Below are 19,898 nucleotides of genomic sequence, written 5' to 3'. Positions count from 1 at the left end.
TGTGGATCAGGGTTGAACTCTGAATCCACTGTTGCTCATAGTAGTGATGGACTACACCAGCAAACAGGTTAGACAGGACAGATCAACAAACCTGTTGTATGCAGATGATATCACATTGCAAGCAAACTCTGAAAAGGAACTTCAGCAAATGCTAGGTGAATATAATGCCAAATTGAAGGAATGTGGGATGAAACTGATTACAGACAAGATATTTGTCATGGCAGCAAATGGGCTAAATCAGCAGAAACCCAAAATAGAGACAGAAGAGAAAAACGTAGAACAGCTTAATAGCTTCAAGTACCTGAGAGGGGTGTCTGAGGCAAAGGGAAGTCTGAAAAAGGAGGCCAAAGCTATAATCAGAGTGGCTGCAGCAAATAGCATAGACTGTCAGGTAAAAAGTAAAGTGTACAAAACAGTGGTCCAATCACTATTTCTGTATGGCACAGAAACCTTGTCAGTGAAGGCAGAGCATTTCATAAAACTAATGGAGATGAAGTGACTGAGACAGGTGGTGGGATGCACACTGTGGGAGAGATGGTGGAATGATGACTTCAGAGAAAGGCGTTCCAATTATAGAGATGCTCAAAGAGAATGACTAGGATGGTTCAGCCCCATGTGCGGGAAAGCAGGAGACAATTTAGTGAATTCGATTTTGGAAAGACAGGAAGAAGGCAAGAGGAAATGAAGTCCAGCAAACAGATGAATGGTTTCCACAGAAATGCAAATGGAGAACACCTGTGATAGTTACACGTGCTGCCGAAGAAAGTAGGAGAGTGATACTAAATCAAGCGCGGTGCCAACAGCTAATGACAATCTTAATCCCGTGCAGAAAAGAAGATGGACTTGAAGATAATAATGATGTTGTGATAACAATGTTGTTGATGGTGAGGATGATGATGATGATTACGCATATTTGTGTGATAATGAAAAGAATGGGAGATTCGTCCATGTTTTATTCTTTCCTGCCTTGCTTTCTTTCTTTTTTTTAATATATGTGTAGGTTTGTTAACAAGTGATACAGATATGGCACATTCAGAGAAATTTTAGTTGATTTGATAATGTTCCAAGGATGAAGATAAACTATTAATTAGGTACTACAAATGTAGCTAAACAAGGCATTGTATCAAAAAAGAATAAATTCACTGTGTACTTAATACTTGCTTTCATCATGCTGTTTATTTGTGTCCTGCTCTTAAGATATGTATGTGTTTGTGTGTCTGTGTGTATGTGGTATGTGTGTGTTGTTGAGTGTATGTGCTTGTTTGTCCTATAAAAGGGCCAAGTTACTATGTGGAATAAAAGTACATACTAAATTCCCTTAGAAGTAAACAGGGAGATAGTGTATAAGTACAGTATTTTGATTCTAGTGCTGTGCTATATGTTATGCAATGACAGTAAAGCCAAGAGTGAAATTATCGGGACCGTTACATCACAAAGTACAAGTGTTATGTATGGATGATTCTTTTCCTGCCCCAATGCCATTTATTTATATAATTTATTTTCTTCTTGAAATAGTATTTTTTTTAATGTTGTAAGGATATATATATATATATATTTATGAGAAAAGGTCAATTGCAAACTAAATGATTTCTTTTTTTGTTTCCTATATAGAGTAAAAAAAAATAAAAAAGGCAAATCTAAATGAAATAGCCCTCATTTTTAAAGCTAGTTGAGAGAAGAATGATTACACTGATAATGTTAGATTCTGCTTTTGTTTTAGTTATTCATGTTTGTTAGTCCAGAATAAGGTAAACTTGATTTTTGGCGTGTTTTCCACCTTACAAAAATATGAGGCATAGGTAAACGAAATATCACAAATTTCACGGGTAGTTGCATGAGGATCAACATTTGTGCTCACTGCGCTCTTCTATCATAGTTTATTAAAAAGGAATTCACATTTGTATATTAATAGGTCTGAATGTATTTTACTATTCAGCTATTAAAGAAGTAAAATGTACAGGTAGCACCACTCATTTTATAATATTTGTATGCTGAATGAAGCCTGCTTTTGCAGTATTGTCTAATCTAGTTTACTAACACATTTACTTGTATTTGTTTATTAATCTTAGAAACCAACATTTAGAACAATCTTTTATAATTTGCAAACGTTAAAACTCTTACGTGTTTAAAGAAACTAGATAGTTTGTGATATTGTTGAGCTATATGCCGTACTGTATACAGAATGACTGAACACAGTTTCATTTTTAATTTAGTTTTATAGGTTGCTTTTTATGATAAATTTTATAAAACATACACCAACAACAACAATACAAGGGACCTTTTCAAATGTATCGCATATGACATATTAAACAACTGGAACGACCCCAGAGGTATGTAAATAAAAAGATCACTGGCTTAAAAATCCTAAGTTGTCCCTTTATTCAGAGTCCTATAGGCATGTGTGCTGGTTATCTGTGCCTGGCCGTTCATGCTGTTAGAGATTGAATAGTCCAGGATCTTTTGTATCTCCATTATTCAAACAATCCCACTAATACTGGGACTAGAGATCTGAACCTGCAGCAGCCAATAAGACTAGAGATCTGAACCTGCAGCAGCCAATAAGACTAGAGATCTGAACCTGCACCAGCCAATAAATAGTACACAGTGGAAAGACGGTTTGTGATGCAACACCTTCCCCACCTCTGGAAAAGATTGCTACTGCAAATCAAGCAATGCACTACACTGTCTTCAGTCAAACAGGAATTAGACGGCTGGATGAGGAGTCACATTTTCACTCTTGGCTTGATCGATCCAGTGCCCCTGAAAAGAGGTAAGGTTTAAGTGCAAGGCATAGGCAAGGTGTAAATGGCAATTCAGCTCCTTTGCCTTGTATTTCCTATGACCCAATGAACATCACACTAGAGGGGAAATGAAGGTATGCATGGTTTCACAACACAAAATCAAAGAAAATTAGTAAACTCCCTGGTGTTAAATCATCAAGTTCTTATCCCAAATAAATCCTACAATTATTATTTTGTTCAAGGGGATCAAGCCTCAAGTACCCCCATGTGTGGAATTTTACCCCTACTTCCTCCTTGCTTAAATTGCATAAGTGTATGGAGGTGTTCCAGATGTTGGTCGTCTGGGTTTGTCGGTCGTTTTGTCTCAGCAATGTGAGAGTCAGGTAAGTGGAATGTCGGTGTAGTGAAGTAGATCCAGTTATACATATGACAACAAGGCTAAAGTATGCATTCTTATTGTAAGTTTAACTGAGAGTTTATTTGTGTAAAAATGATCTTTTTCCGTATGCTAAACAAAAATGTATATACACTGTTTGAATATATCGCCGTACATTCACATACGCGAGGCTTCCATCACTATTTTTTATCTTTTTTTTGACAGCATCATCTCATTTTAAGAATTCAGTTATTTTCAGTTATAGCAGCACTGCTTGCTATATTTATTTAAGTGGCAACCCCCCCCCAAAAAGAAACAAATTTTGCTTTTCTGTAAATACCTTTCTGTTATTTTATTTAGCACAAAAATACGTACCAGATAGCTCTTTAATAGTACACATGCCTTTTATTTGCATGCAAATGACAATAAAATACATAACTTTTTATACCAAAGAATAAGCAACTTTAAAAGTGTCTAACATAATATGGTACTGCGATAAAAAAATGTGTTCAGCATGTAAATATCTAGTAAACAAGAAATGTTTCAGATACATAACTTTTATTTTGCTAAGAAGCATATATGATATAAAAAGTCATTTTTGCAGAGCATGAAAAATGTTTGGTATTCAATTACCTATCCGTAATGTATTTTTTTATTGTTTGCAAATGGGCAAAAAGATATGAATAAAAATAATTTTGCCATATTTTAAACATGCTGCTGTTCATGGGGATAGCTGACACACCACCTATGCTCATGCAGATGATATGTATGTTTTTTGAATTCATGTATAGTTATAGTGAAACAGTACAAGGCCAGATAATTATCATCTGTAGACCACTGTGGCAGAGAGAGCACTCGGAGCATGTCTGCAGTGTTCAGCTATGACTGAGCCTACAACTGCTAACAGTCAGTGAACGACTGGATACAAGTGGTCAATATTTATGTATTTTTTTATTCTTGCAGATGGGTTATCTGATATTGTTCTGGTACATGATGCCCTCTTTCTCTTGTCTCCCCACATTGGAATTTTCATTCAAGAGCTGTAACATTGTTTGTCTTTGCATATGATCCCTGGGAAAAGTAGAGCAGGGTCTAAGCCAATCTTTTGCTGAGCTAAACAGCATAATACCTACTTTGAACTGGCTGCTTATTGTTGAATAAATGTCTTGATATTTAAATACATAGATGTTTGCATTTATTTTCCTAGTTGTAAGTAACAATGTATTTTTTAATGTGCAGGCGGTAAAACAGAGAATTTGTCGAATAAAACAAACTGCCAGTCGGTGCTGGAAATCAGGTATAATGATCAGCTGGGCGAACATCCATATGATGCAAAGATGCTGGACTTCACCTGCGCAATGAAAAGCTGCACACCTGACACAGCAGTAACTAACATAACCAATTTTATTGATGGTGCCCTGTCAATGTTGAACATCACATGCCTCAGAGCTGAAGACTCCCTCATAAAATGCAATGTTCAAAAACAGTATTCAATTAACTCCTCTCATCATCAAGTTTCTATAGAATGCAAAGGTAGGTGTACACTTGCAGTTTCTTGCATTTTAAACTTTTATTTTCTTTGCAGGACAAGATATTATTCACCATATGCATGTAGTCTTATCACTGACAGGCAATTTTTATGCTAAACGATTCCAACTTTTGGAATGCAACAAGCTGTAAAATTATAAAAAAAATCATTATTTAAAAGTAGTACAGTTAGTGGCCTCAATTATTTATTTAATAAAAGCTATATTCAGACTATGCCTAAAAACAATGTTTTAGCAGACAATTGAGTGATTATTCAAATTTTTATTGCATGCTTGCATATTTCCCTATTGTTGCATTTATATTTGAAACAGAAAGTGAGTAGCACCTTTAAATACATCTCTTTATTTTTTCAGTAAGTTCATCTCTTGCAAAATCACAGCCTATTTTGATTCAAAAACAATAGTAATGTTTGTTGTTTGGAGTGAAGTATCCCAATTGTTTTTGTACTGTGTAACTGAAAGCATTCTACCAGGATTTTAGTTTTTCATGGAGCACCTCCCAAATGAAACAGTTTCTTGTAGTTTCAAGGCTAGGAATCACCATCATCAGAGAACAACTTGACAATGTAATACTGAGTGTTACATTTGATTGACAGAAATAATGATGGAAGGATCAATATGTGACCAAAAGACAATTCCCAGAGTCACTATAAAAAAACAAACAAAAAAAAAAACAAATTAGTCTGCAACTTTGAAACATGTTTATCAAACTACAGAGATGTAATATATGTACGCTGGAAAGTATGCACATAGTCAAGATGAACAAGTGAAGAGATGTTAGACATGGGACCTGAGTCCAATTATGCAGTATTGTAGCCCATATCAAACGCTAACATATCACCCGGTACCATTGCGAGCTCCTTGTGAATCTGGATATTAGACATTGCAAAATGATGGGTCCATGGTGATGATGATTGATCTAGAAGGGTTGAAAGAAAGGTTTTCTTTGAGAATTTGACCACCCTAATTCTTGGGATCAGAATGTAAAAGAAATACATAAGTTCATTTGTGAAATATGAAAATGACAAAGTAGGCTGAAGGCTGAAATTTGCATGTAAGATAGCGTTGGATTTGGCCTAAAAAAACAGAGAGAATTTTAGATTAGATGGGTAGCTTGTATCAGAAGGAAACGTTGAATGGATATTATTGAAAGACGATGGATAAGAAGACTGAAAATGGTGTTAGAAAAAGAGAAATATGGATTAATGAATAGAGGGGAAGGATGGATAGCAGCAATGTAAAGATATGCTCAAAGTGTAATCTGCCAGCAGCAGAGCATGAAACATCAGTAAGAATGGAAAAGAACTTGCATGACTTATGACTTTCCACCATAAGATATCTGACAGCCGCCTTTTGACCATATCTTCTTCTGGCCATGTTTCCAATTCAGACCATTGTCATGAGTGGTTCCAGCTTACAGTCCTTTATTACTGGTTATTCCTTTGTTCAGCCCACTTATAAGCAACTCATGTCCTGGTGACTCTCTTCACAGCAGGTTCTGCTCCAGTTCAAACTCCTGATCTGCCAAAGTCACCACCATTCACCATTTAACTAGTGTGTTGTTTATTTATTTTGTTAACCAGGTGAATAAATAGGACCTGCACACTAGTGCATTTTCAATCACAACCCAGGCCAAATGCATTGTGTCTAAAGATGCCCAAGTTACATTTACTTTATCCAGTGCTAGACAGATTTTAGATTTTATCCCTTGGGATTTTCACAGAATGTTTTGTAATCTCATCTACTACATAGCTCTACTTCCTGGATTGTATCTACAATAAACAATAACTTAAAACCATTTGGTCTTTATATTACACTCAGGAGTTTTTTTGCATTTAAAAAGCACTTATTCTTACCTTAAATTTAACAAACATCCCCACTTCACTTGTGTGATCTCTTACTAAATCACTGAGCCAAGTTAACTACATTGCAACAGAAAATATACAGTTTCTTGTAACCATCTCCATTGTGTCATTTGTCTTTACCTTTGGATGCATTTTTAACAATTACAATTCTAGCCCTACACCGAAAACCTTTCAGGGGACCGTTGCCAGAAGCAATAATTACAGCTCTTATAACTACCTGAATTGAATGTTGCTTAGATGCCTAAAGGACGATTATCATTGGGGGTAGTGTAGATCCATTCCTTATGGTAAATGGACCACAGCTACCTAGGCTGTTGGTGCCAAAACTGTCTGCACAGGTTAGGTGACTATGCCACTGTTAACTATCAACACTCTGGGTGTCACTAGAGGCAGTGTCAGTACTGAGAAAATGTAAACATTAACAATATGTAGACAATACGCAACAGCTAATTATTCTTTTACTTGTTTTGAAGTTGAGACCTTGTCTCCTTTGCACGACGTTACCTTCAACTGTTGTACACAAGCCGGAGAATCTTGTTAAAAAACATTAAACCAGCAAATTAATCTCTTTCTCTTTTTAACACTCATATCTTTCTTTCTTTAGTTTAAGAGTGTGACAACATCCAAATTAACACTTCAGTCTCATTTGTACCCATTATGTTCCATTAAGTTTCATTTTTCTGTACTTAAAGCAACTATTAGAAAATTTTAGGTCTAGGCCTATACATTACATTACCTGGTTTACTTTGTTCTGGGTTCCTACTAATCTGGATTGTGCACACATAGAAGGCTGTTAAAATGTGCTCTGAGAAATAAAGAAATGTTGTTAGCATCCACATGCTGCCAAAAAGACAAAGAGAGAGAGAGAGAAAGAATACTGTGCTGCAAAACCTTATAAGACATATAGGTCATTGCCATGACATCTAATTTCTCACCTTCCTTTTATAAGCTCAATATCCTTCTTACTTCCTTCTGTCTGCATTCTGTGTTCAGGCATACCTCCAATATAGGAATAGGCAAGTAAATGAGCTTGCCTCTCCACAATATTCTCTCCCTACCCTCTGCATGCCTATTTATATCAATATCCTAGTGTTTACCTGCCTGCTGTTCCAGCCACACCCCACAAGCAAGCAATCAAGTTAATCTTTCCAGAAAAACAAGAAAACTGGAGAAGTGCCAAAAGTGTGAATCTGTCTTAAACTCTCCATTTCTTTGTTCTTTCATTGTATTTTCTTTGCAAAATGTTTCAGTTTACTACTCTCTAAAGCAATATTTTCCATACTCATGCTACAGCTTTCTTAAAAACCTCATTAAGTACAAATATATTCAATGTTGGCACATGCATCAAAGAAACTCACACAAAAATCACAGCAGCTTGAAGCGACATTATTTCTGACCACAGACAGAGAAAGACAGTACACACTGAGTACTATGTTCGCTTGCTTTTATGGATCAACATACAATGATCAATGAACTTTATATTGTTATTTTTAGCTTATGCCTATTAATTTCAGTGACCACATGCACAGTCCATTAACAAGATAGTGTATTCAGAAACAGTACACAGCCGGTCCCATTGATCTGTAGGCTTAGATTTGCTTCACTAATGAGTAGCTCACACTCTGAAGTAGATTTCAAACCCTTTCTGATTTTCTGATACTTTCAGCTGACTGGAACATCATATTTACTAGTCTATATGACAGTCTCTTGTGCAGAGTCAGAAAAGAAACTAGGGCTGAAAACTGTCTCATTCAACCAACTTGGCACATCAGCATAGTCATTGCAATTCAGCGTGTGGATTCACATTATCAGGAGAGTCGGTGTCTCTGACAATTGCAAGTCTAAGCATGAACTGGTCAGAACTTCTCATGTAAGGAATAATTAATTACCTTAATGAACTCAATAAGAAATGCCCTGTTTTGTCCATAACACATTTTGAAATTCACTTCAGTCCTCTCCTAGTAGCCTCCCAGAGGTCTTCCTCATTGTATTGCTTACCTCTCACATGTTTGCCATGCTGGAACTTTTACAAGTTCTGTTTCATTTTAACAGTTCCGCTCAGACTTGGATTCAACAATTTCAATGGGTTCTAATATGTGTACTCCAAAATAGTTCTACAGAAGTCTGAGTGCTAAACTTTTATCCACAGTTTCCAACATAAAAACAGAAAACATTTCACATGTGCCTTGAAAGTTTCTACAGATCTTTCACCTAAGACATTTGCTCTGCTGAGTGTCCCACTGTGTTAATTGAATGAATTGTTCTGTTTGGCTAAACAAAACAACAAACCTCTTATGATGTAAAATAGGTTTCATTTTCAGTAACAATATGTTCTGGTAAACTATAAGTAGTGAAAAGTCTTTCCTGGACATGTATCCATGATTATCATGGTGTCATTATTTAGAAATGGTCTGACGAAATTTGTGTGTAATCTTTTCCATAAGCATCCATCTGGAAATTCCCAAGGATTTAATGGTGTGTGTCATGTGACTTGACTTAAATACATTACATATACTTTTGACTTTTTCTTCCATCGTTGGTCATAAGACTATTTTTCTAGGTAGTTCTTTCATTTTAACAATACCAGACTAAATTGAAAGAGCTCTTCCAAAACAGTTTTTTCTCAGCTTTCATGAAACAGTTGCTTGAGTTTTTCAAAACCCATAACCCTTTTTGTATTAAAAGTTTAAATCTTGTTCTACAACTAAAAAAAAAATTCAAACTTTCATCAATTTCTGTTACACCACAGAACTTAACATCCATGACAGCTCTTGAGCAATTATATTTATACATTCTGCCAAATCAGCAGTAATAGGAATATACTGAAAATGTTCCCAAATGCGATTTCTTCTGCAACTTTGAAATTGCAAGGAATGGAATTGTAGACTTCATCATCATCATGACTCTTTAAAACTTTGTATGCTGTTTTGGAATCATATAGTAATAACATCATGACCATGCCTGAAGTCTTGATGTTGCCGTCATAAGCAAAATATGTTCCCAATTTTTTATTTTTTATTATTTTTGGGATGACTTTTAACTTTGTTTGACTCTTTTTCCTGACCTCATACCAAATGCTTTCTGGTTGCTTGTTGTATTCATGTGCAGTTGCCTGATTTCTGATTTCGGTTAAAAGCATTATGTTCACCAAATAACACTATAAAAGGTTTATTGTCATAAAACTTGAATTTTATGTTCACAAGTAGGGATGGAATTGTTTTATTCCAACAACCATGTAAGAATGCCTTCATCAGGAGAAAGCATGTATACAAATGGTCTTTCATTACCTGATGGCATGGCATGTTGAATCAGTGCAACCGTGTCATAACCTGATGCACTGCAGCAATTATATTGGTTTTCTGAAAGCATTTTGCTCAAGTCATTTCCATTACAAGTTTCTTTCATAAACCTGTACAGTGGTACTGTTAAAATTAATTTTCCATTATAATTTATTTAGTCAATAAGTATCTGTATTGATTTTACATGCATGATAAGGGAAGGGTTTTCTGGATAACCACCACTCTCAGAAGAACAGCCCACTCCTTTTCTGTCCAGTGAATTTATCAAGGGTTGAGGTCTGTGACCAAACAACTCATATTTTCCCTTTTTAACTCAGTGAAGTATTCTGCATCACTTTATGAAGTTTACCAATATGCCTGCTTTCTGTATTTAGTTTAATCACCAGCTTTTCCAAATATATGACTGAATTTAAGTCCTTGCTTAAGTTTCTATTGTTCTTTGAAAGGAAGTTTCCATTGTTATTTAAAAGGATGGTGCAAAATTTGCACTGAAAGGTAATCCTTTATGCAGACATCTGTGTATATTAATCATAACATTACTTCTTAGAATCATCATCAAGTGATGCTTAGTTTCAATACTCAACATGGCCATGAGCTCTTCCATGCATGTGTGAGGCTAGTATCAGTGCTTGCAGCTTAATTTATAATCTGTTTAAAATCACCACTAATACAAATGTAATTACCCTTTTCACATCAGGAAGAATCAGAGTTGCTCATCTGCTACATTTCCCTGGACTAATGATATCATCCTTCCTAAATCTTTCAAATACTTCATTCATACACAGAGGTGACAGCTTTAATATGTTGTAGAGTTTCAAGTTCCACATGAAACATTTTCTCATGCAAATCAAGCCTTTCTTGCACAGATTTTAACATATGCACACACTTATTCTCACCTATTTGCTTTGTTATTGTTTAACAACTTTCTGCACCCAGTTCTTCCAAGATAAAGTTAGTCCCTTTTTTAACAAACAAAAGCTTTACAAAGCAAGCTCTGACACACTCTGTTGTGTACAGAGTAGCACTCGATATACACTACTTAGGCAGCAATGTATAAAATGTTCTTTAAGGTATGACAATATACTACTTAACTTGTATCTATTTTCATGTTCATTTTTATTATTTAGAATAAAGTTATATAAAACAATTATTTTTCATTTAAGTACTTAATTCAGTGTTGACTTCTGTCATAATGCACACCTTTTGTTAACCAGTCATCTTTAAGCATTACAAATACTGTCATGGTATGCCGGTATTTGAAGTAAAAATGGTGCTTTTTTGTTCCCCTGTTCTTTCTGTCTGGCCCAAAGCCCACTGAGATATTAAGCTGTTTCTGTAATTCTAACCTACTTGGTTCATTGACCTGTAGCTCATAAGGCTAGAACTCTATTACTGGCTTTATTTGATTGGATGCCTCACTAGCTAGCCTGTTTCTTGCAGCTTGAATAAACCATTCCACTGGCTCCCTATTGAAATGTCAGCACTCAACATGCTGAGTGCTGATAAGTGGAAAAAAGACCAAAACTCCAGAAAGAGTGACGTTCAAAGATTGCTTTTATTTAAGCTTGCAATCCAAAAACGTCACTGGGAACTGCTGCTGTACAGATGCTGTAAAATGTTTATTAAAACACAAAACAAACCAAAAAGTATCAAAGTGAGCGCTTTCGGGCTAGGCCCTTCTTCAGACAAAGTGCTTCTCACAAACATCACATTTTAAAATAAACATACACCAATCACTCTTCAGTAAAAAAACCCACCCTGTTTTGATTGTTAGCTGAAACTAACAAGTCATCATTAAAAACACATTGCCACTACTCTTACTTAATAAAAAGTACGCCTACTTTTAAGTGTTGGCTTCAGAGGCACCATATCATTCAGCCCAGGTTGAATATGGGCTGTTAAATCTAAAATCCACTTTGATTCTATGGTTTCTGTCTTTAACCTAATGTCACCCCCTCTCTTATTAATGAATACATTGGCTATCACCCTAAATTTAAATCTATGTGTGGGATTATCCTTTACATGATTATATAGCGCATTGTGCTCATCACAGTTCCTAATTGACGAAATGTGCTGTAGTATCCTGACCTTAAGCATGTTGTTGGTTATACCAACATAATATCCTGAGCATGACGTGCAATCAGCCAAATACACCACATTAATGGTCCTACAGGTAGCTCTCCCTTTGAAATAAAAACTCTTCCCTGTGGAAGGATGTACAAACACTGTCTCCCTATTAATATGTTCACAAGCCTTACAGCCCCCACATGGGACAGTACCCAGCGACCTAGGTAGGCATGTGACCTCATTGTTTCCCCTATCGTGACAGAGTATATCCTTCAGGTTCTTATTCCTCTTATAACTAAATTGTGGAAAGTCCCCTACTATATCACTCAAGTTTCTGTCACTAGTGATAATGTTCCAATTCCTCTTGATGATGTCACACACCCCTTTGACATTACTGCCATATGTTAGTGTTATCCTAGGTATAGTTTCCTTCTTCCTACCTTTAATCCGGTGACCATTGTGATCACTATAATTACTTCCTAGGCTCGTCGTAACATCAAGCCATGGTCTATATTTACCTTGCCTGTTCGCTGTACCTCTTGCTACTGCTGTTTCCACTAGCTCACATCTATACCCTCTTTCTTGGAAACATTCTTTCAAGTCATCTATCTCTCTCTCAAAATGTTCATCCTGTCGACTGATCCTAGAGATCCTGCCAACCTGCCCCTCCACTATGTTGGAAAAGGTATATCTAGGGTGCATGCTGTCAAATGAGAGCAAAGAATTCTTCCAACTCTCTTTTCGATATAATCTGGAACTAAAGCCTATGGGTGTAAGTTCTACTGTGACATCCAAGAAGTCCAGAGCCTCACATGAGCTCTTGATATCAAACTTCAAGAAGGATGTAGTAGAGTGTAAATATTCCATAAAAGTATTTAGCCTTTGTTCACCCCCCTTCCAGGCAATAAAGATATCGTCTACAAAACGTAGATAAACCCCTATATGCGGACTCCAATCTCTGTGGTTTAAAACATGTTTCTTTTCCCAGAAGGAGAGAACTAGGTTGGCATAGGAATTTGCACAGGGTGTACCCATGGCTACCCCCTGTACTTGCCTAAACACTGATCCATTGCTCAAGAAGATGTTATTCTCCAAGACCAGTTTCAGTGACTCTTCTATGAGAAAAAGTTCTTTCTCTACGACACCCACATCCTTCAGAATCCCTACACAGGCTGCTATGCCATACTCATTGCCTATTACTGTGAACAAACTATTTACATCTAGGCTTACCAACATAGTGCCCTCCTGGCTACCTTCCCTATTCATTTCACCCAAAACTCTAAGGAAATGTGCAGTGTCCTTCAGAACATTGTTCATACGATCTACGTAAGGTCTAAGTGTGCACTCCAACCATATGGATGTCACAGTAGAACTTACACCCGTAGGCTTTAGTTCCAGATTATATCGAAAAGAGAGTTGGAAGAATTCTTTGCTCTCATTTGACAGCATGCACCCTAGATATACCTTTTCCAACATAGTGGAGGGGCAGGTTGGCAGGATCTCTAGGATCAGTCGACAGGATGAACATTTTGAGAGAGAGATAGATGACTTGAAAGAATGTTTCCAAGAAAGAGGGTATAGATGTGAGCTAGTGGAAATAGCAGTAGCAAGAGGTACTGCGAACAGGCAAGGTAAATATAGACCATGGCTTGATGTTACGACGAGCCTTGGAAGTAATTATAGTGATCACAATGGTCACCGGGTTAAAGGTAGGAAGAAGGAAACTATACCTAGGATAACACTAACATATGGCAGTAATGTCAAAGGGGTGTGTGACATCATCAAGAGGAATTGGAACATTATCACTAGTGACAGAAACTTGAGTGATATAGTAGGGGACTTTCCACAATTTAGTTATAAGAGGAATAAGAACCTGAAGGATATACTCTGTCACGATAGGGGAAACAATGAGGTCACATGCCTACCTAGGTCACTGGGTACTGTCCCATGTGGGGGCTGTAAGGCTTGTGAACATATTAATAGGGAGACAGTGTTTGTACATCCTTCCACAGGGAAGAGTTTTATTTCAAAGGGAGAGCTACCTGTAGGACCATTAATGTGGTGTATTTGGCTGATTGCACGTCATGCTCAGGATATTATGTTGGTATAACCAACAACATGCTTAAGGTCAGGATACTACAGCACATTTCGTCAATTAGGAACTGTGATGAGCACAATGCGCTATATAATCATGTAAAGGATAATCCCACACATAGATTTAAATTGAGGGTGATAGCCAATGTATTCATTAATAAGAGAGGGGGTGACATTAGGTTAAAGACAGAAACCATAGAATCAAAGTGGATTTTAGATTTAACAGCCCATATTCAACCTGGGCTGAATGATATGGTGCCTCTGAAGCCAACACTTAAAAGTAGGCGTACTTTTATTAAGTAAGAGTAGTGGCAATGTGTTTTTAATGATGACTTGTTAGTTTCAGCTAACAATCAAAACAGGGTGGGGTTTTTACTGAAGAGTGATTGGTGTATGTTTATTTTAAAATGTGATGTTTGTGAGAAGCACTTTGTCTGAAGAAGGGCCTAGCCCGAAAGCGCTCACTTTGATACTTTTTGGTTTGTTTTGTGTTTTAATAAACATTTTACAGCATCTGTACAGCAGCAGTTCCCAGTGACGTTTTTGGTTTGCTGATTTATTTCTATGCTGAACTGGGATTTGGCTAAGCACTAGCTTTATTCTTTTTGGATTTTATTTAAGCTTCTTTTTTGCAAATGGCAATCTTCCTGCACCCAGTGATATGGAGGGAGCCCTGCCACTGCTCAGACTTATATATACCAACTCCGAAATTGACATATGTTGGAGAATATTCCAAGAAGTAACCATCTCAGACAGTATATGTGAGTCAGTTTTTTTGCCAGTCAATCATTGTTTTTGGGACCCACTATAGTGGGTCCCAGTATTTCGAATTGTTACCCCTTTCACCAATTTCCTGTTGTGGTTTTAAAAGTCTGTGCCTCTTGCTTCTGCCCCTTATATTAATCTGACTTCCAAAGTCGCTCCCTCCTTTTTTTATTGCTATTGTCTGTTGTGTAGGCTATCACCCATTGTTTTCCATTGATCCATAATACCGAGTTCCCACCCAGCAAATCAGCATCACTCTTGAGTAAACCTCCTTTACTACAAATTGTCTTCTGCTTATTTTCCCAGAGCTCCCATCTGTTTGGTGCTCTTGCCACACTCTGAGAGAGTCCTGAGTTAATCCTGCTCCGTCCTTGGCAGATGAGAGATTTATTTTATCATTTTGTACTTCAGTTAACTGTTTAGAGGGCTACTGCATTATTTTTGATTTGTTTGTTGATTTTGCACTTTAAATCATTTTAAAGATCTCTAATACTTGAAAGTGCCTTGTCCAGGTAGTTTGTTTATGTTGCTTTGTGTAGCATTACACTTTCAAACAATCCTTTTTGTGTTTTTACATTAAGAGGACTGGGATAGTCCATCTTGTAGCAGTATGTATGTCGTATTGTGGCCTGTTCTATCTGAGCTGGGAAACACAAGAAATCTGTAGGTGTAGTTGTTTTAATGGCCAGAGGGCTTAGAAGACAGTTTCCTGTGTTTTAAGTGCCTGCTTAAATTTGGTATGTTTGTGCACCATTGCTCATTGTGCATTGGTGGTTAGTAATAGATGCAAACACATAGGAACCCAATCTTCACTAAAAAATTACTTCTGAAATGGTACCAGTAACTCGGTGAGTTTAAAACAGCTGCTTGGAACTTTGAGTAGTATAGAGTAGATAGTCTGCACATTGAGGAGCATTGCCCCTTGAATTTAGTAATATACAGCCTAGCCTAGTCTATAGCCCCAAAAGCACCCTTAGTGAACCCACTATTAAACCCTAGTGCACCACACCCTTGTAGTTCACCTAATAAAGGACCTGACATCATGGATATGCACTTTCATAATTTATACACCACCAGTTTGGTGGATATGGATATATTGAGGTAATGTAACAATTGTCTAATGTTCACTGACAACCATTTAATCCTCAATTAAACAAATGCAGTATGTGAGATATGTATATACCCAATGTCTCTGGAGGCAAAACCCTTATGTACGAACACTCATAATAACAATCCAGGTTTCAGAAACATGCATGCTATACCCACCACACATAACATGCACCCCACACATAGACCTTCTATACTGCGGAGCTTACATTTTTATTTATTTTATTTTACATTTGTTAACCAGGGGTGTCTGACTGAGCCAAAAAGACCCTTTTTCAGCAGAGGCCCAGGGAGAAAAGCTCCACATAGAAAAATTACAGATACATTTATTTATTTAGACATGATCAGTATACACACATATTACAAAAGACATGTTTTTACAGTGGTATGCAGCACATCATCAATTACAGAGGAAAGAACAAACAAAAATATTAATTTAAAAATAAAGGTAATTAATAGATTTGTGGTGTACAGCTGAAATTTGGAACATAGGTAGAATGGATCTACCTGAAAAGAACGAAAGTTGTAAATGCCTACAACAAGAGACTGACACCGGAAGACCGACAACATAAATGATTGACAGTCCAGAATCCCGATGCTGAAAACACCGACATGCAAAATAAGCATGACTGTGTAGGTATGCAATAGTGATGGACTTTAGGGTTAGGGTGCGGGTAAGGTAAGTGTGCATTAGTGACAGACTTTATGGTTAGGGTGCGGGTAAGGTAAGTGTGCATTAGTGATGGACTTTAGGGTTAGGGTGCAGGTAAGGTAAGTGTGCGATAGTGACGGACTTTAGGGTTAGGGTGCAGGTAAGGTAAGTGTGCGATAGTTTGGGTCAAGGTTAGTGCATAGATAGTTGTGTATGTAACATTTAGTGTAAGTTTGTAAGGTTTTTGGTGTTTTTGTGTTGTGTGTGTGTTTTTCGGAAATGGATTTGTTTTGTTTTGTTGAGTTTCGTGATTGTGGTTTGTCGGGCATTTACACTTTTGGGTATTTCAACTTTAGTTCTTTTCGTGTCGGTGTTTTTGTTGTCGTGCTTTTAGCTTGTCAATCATTTCAGGTAGATCTGGTAGAATACATACATAGTACACAGGTACAGTACATACATTGCAGATTAGTCAGTGTTTGTGAGTAAGACTGAAAACTATTATCAAGTACTCTAGATTTAGTATGCTAAATGCTATTTAAATTATGTTTATTAAAAATGCTATTTATGTTAAATGCATTCTTGTCAGACCTGAAAGACCTCCCAGGCATTCCACCTGCAAAACTTATCCTCAGCAAACCCAAAAGCACTCACCAGAAACATCTTACACCCAGTGCAGCCTCAACTACCCAGACTCCATTGTATGACATACTGATGCCCCATTCACAAGGCTGAACAAGGAAAAAAAAACTATAGTCAGTTACCTATTAGGGACCAGGATCTGCCAGGTTACACATGTACTCAAGTCACTGCACCACAAACATCAGTATAATTCAGTCATAGTCAATGTAGGTGTAATTGATCTGAAAAATACCTCCATAGACTATCTGAAGATAAACATTATGGAGCTTTCAGACTATGTATCACAGGCAGGTATGTGCCTAGCATTAAGCAGCATTTTACCTTTACCAAGGATGGTGCCACAATAGGAACAAAAGGTGACTGGCTTCAATAGCTGTCTTAGATTTTGGTGTTATTCTAGAGGGATACAATATTTGTCAGCCTGGGAGGCCATGGTTAACAAATCATGTTGCTTTGTCAAGGATAGTCTACACCTGTCCCCTCAAGGCTTTCAGATATTGGCTTATATATTGTCCTCCCCCACACAGCCTTTTTTAATCAGTGCCAAATTGACAATCCTTGCAACATAGCAAAGTCTACTCATTGAAATCTAAAGGTGCTACTGCTCAATGCCAGGCGTCTGAACAAGAAGCTTCACTTCCTCCAGGCTGTCCTCACTTTTGAGAATGTGGACATCTGTGCAGTTACAGAGACATTTTTTAAAGCTACAGAGAGTACCTTAACAGTTATAGGCTTCAGTGCCTTCCACACATTTAGACCAGTAATTGCACAGACAGGGACTAAAGGTGGAGGTGTCTCAGTCAACATTATTAACAAGCACACCTCTATGCAGATTAAACTGGAAGATGCACTGGAGTTCCTCCAAATCAAGATTATCAAAGACAAACTCCATACCATTTTCCAACAGGCTATAGATCACTGTGTATGTCCCATGAAACCCATAATGCATACTTAGACCTATTGGAGACACTCGCTATTCAGCCATACTCATGGAAGACTTTAGTTATCCCTCTATAAACAGGGAATCCTACATAACCCGAATTTGCATGTCCAGAGATTCCTAGACTTTATAAATAAAAACACCCTGGACCAGTTAGTGTATTTGCCTAAGAGAGGTGCAAACATATTGCACTTGGTACTCAAAAATATGACAGAAATGTGCATTCATCACAACTCCCCCCACCCCCGAAATGTCATGTTGCACCATAACACATTATCCTTTGAAATAAGAATCAGTTCTGTAACCCCAACAAACCTTGTGACAGTTAAAAACTACTTCAAGGCAAACTACCATTTATTAAACGATAACCAAAAAAAATTCAAGCATCTCCAAACCCAGATAACCATCACAGCTTATGCAGATTTATTCACAGGTGCTCTGTACAACCATGCCAATGACTGCTTAGAGGCTGCTGTGCCTACCAGAAGTAAACCCCAAACTAACTCAAAAAATAAACCACTCTGGTAGAATCTAAACTTAAACAGGTTGCACAACAAAAGAAACAGTCATGCCTAAAATTAGATAGTGTAACACCATCAAAAGATAAAAACTCTCTCATCAAATTGAATTGACAACTAAGAGGACTAATTAAGTCCAACAAATCAAATTTTGAGGTAAAGGTAGTGTCCAAGACCAAGGACAACCATAAGGTCTTCTTTAGCTATGTCTGAAACCTAAAAGGCAACATGAAACAGTGTGCTGAACTGCTGGTAAACTCAGCCACATTCATGGAACAAGTAGATATAGCAAATCTTCTGACTCACAAATTGAGTTCAAGCTTTACCCCACATCCCCAGCCACTCCAGGAAAATATAACCCCTTCAACTATCAGTAAGGAGCAGGTCTTAAATGTGGTCTCTATGTCCAGGAATATAGCTTTAATGGGCCCTGATAATATTCCAGGATACCTCCTAAATAGCCTGAAGTATGACCTATCAGGGCCACTGGTATTATTCAACCATAGCTTCTGCACAGGCTTTATGCCACACAAATGGAAGACTGTGGTGGTCACCCCTTTGTACAAGGGCAAACCATCAATGGATCAATCCATCCCAGAATTGCAGACCCATTAGTCTGACTAGTCTCATATGCAAAACCATGGAAAGAATTATCATGGAAATGATGAACAATGACATAGGAAACCATTAGACACTGGGCCCAACCTAATTTGGTTTTGTCAGAGGCAGGTCATGCTTACTGAACCAGGTGGATTTCTTTGAGAAGGTCTCCAAGGAAATGGATGATGACATTTGATACAATACCCCATTCAGGCATTGTAAAACAACTCACAAAATTAGGCATAAACCCCTATGCAACACACAGAACAGAAAGATAGCTCACAGACAAGAACCAGGAAGTTAGGACTGGAGGGACCACATCCACAAAGAAGTCAGTCACCAGTAGAGTCCCACAGGGCTCTGTGCTCAGTCTGCTCCTCTTTAGCATCTATTTTTCGGAGGTCAAGACCAATGTCAAGGACATCTGGCTTATCAAATTTGTAGATGATTGTAAGCTAGGAGCAATCATAGAAACCCCTCAAGATAATAACATCTTACAAGAAGGTCTAGCAAAGACATATGACTTGTGTCAAAGCCACAGCTTAAAACTCAATTCCAAGAAATGCAAAATAGTAATTTTTGGGAAGTCAGCTACCCAGACGAAACTACCTCATTGATAAAACACCCCTAAAAGTAGACACAGTAGTCAGAGATCTCTTGACTCATGTAGACAGCAACTTGGCTTTCA

General features: G+C 37.3%; 1 protein-coding gene across 2 annotated transcripts in view; it reads left to right on the top strand.

Annotated features, from left to right (window-relative positions):
• Positions 1-19,898, top strand: part of CD5 (CD5 molecule) — a 469,322-nt gene that overhangs the window by 141,765 nt on the left and 307,659 nt on the right. For both annotated transcript variants that reach the window (XM_044083991.1, XM_044083989.1), the window contains exon 3: positions 4,357-4,650. In XM_044083991.1, the coding sequence (XP_043939926.1) occupies positions 4,357-4,650 (294 nt within the window). The remainder of the gene's footprint in view (positions 1-4,356; positions 4,651-19,898) is intronic.

This window comes from Protopterus annectens, chromosome 9.part0 (assembly GCF_019279795.1).
Source record: "Protopterus annectens isolate FY-2018-M chromosome 9.part0, PAN1.0, whole genome shotgun sequence".
In the NCBI taxonomy this organism is placed as follows: Eukaryota; Metazoa; Chordata; order Ceratodontiformes; family Protopteridae; genus Protopterus; species Protopterus annectens.
Note: the sequence above shows the minus strand (reverse complement) of the source record. Positions and strands in the feature narration are given on the sequence as shown.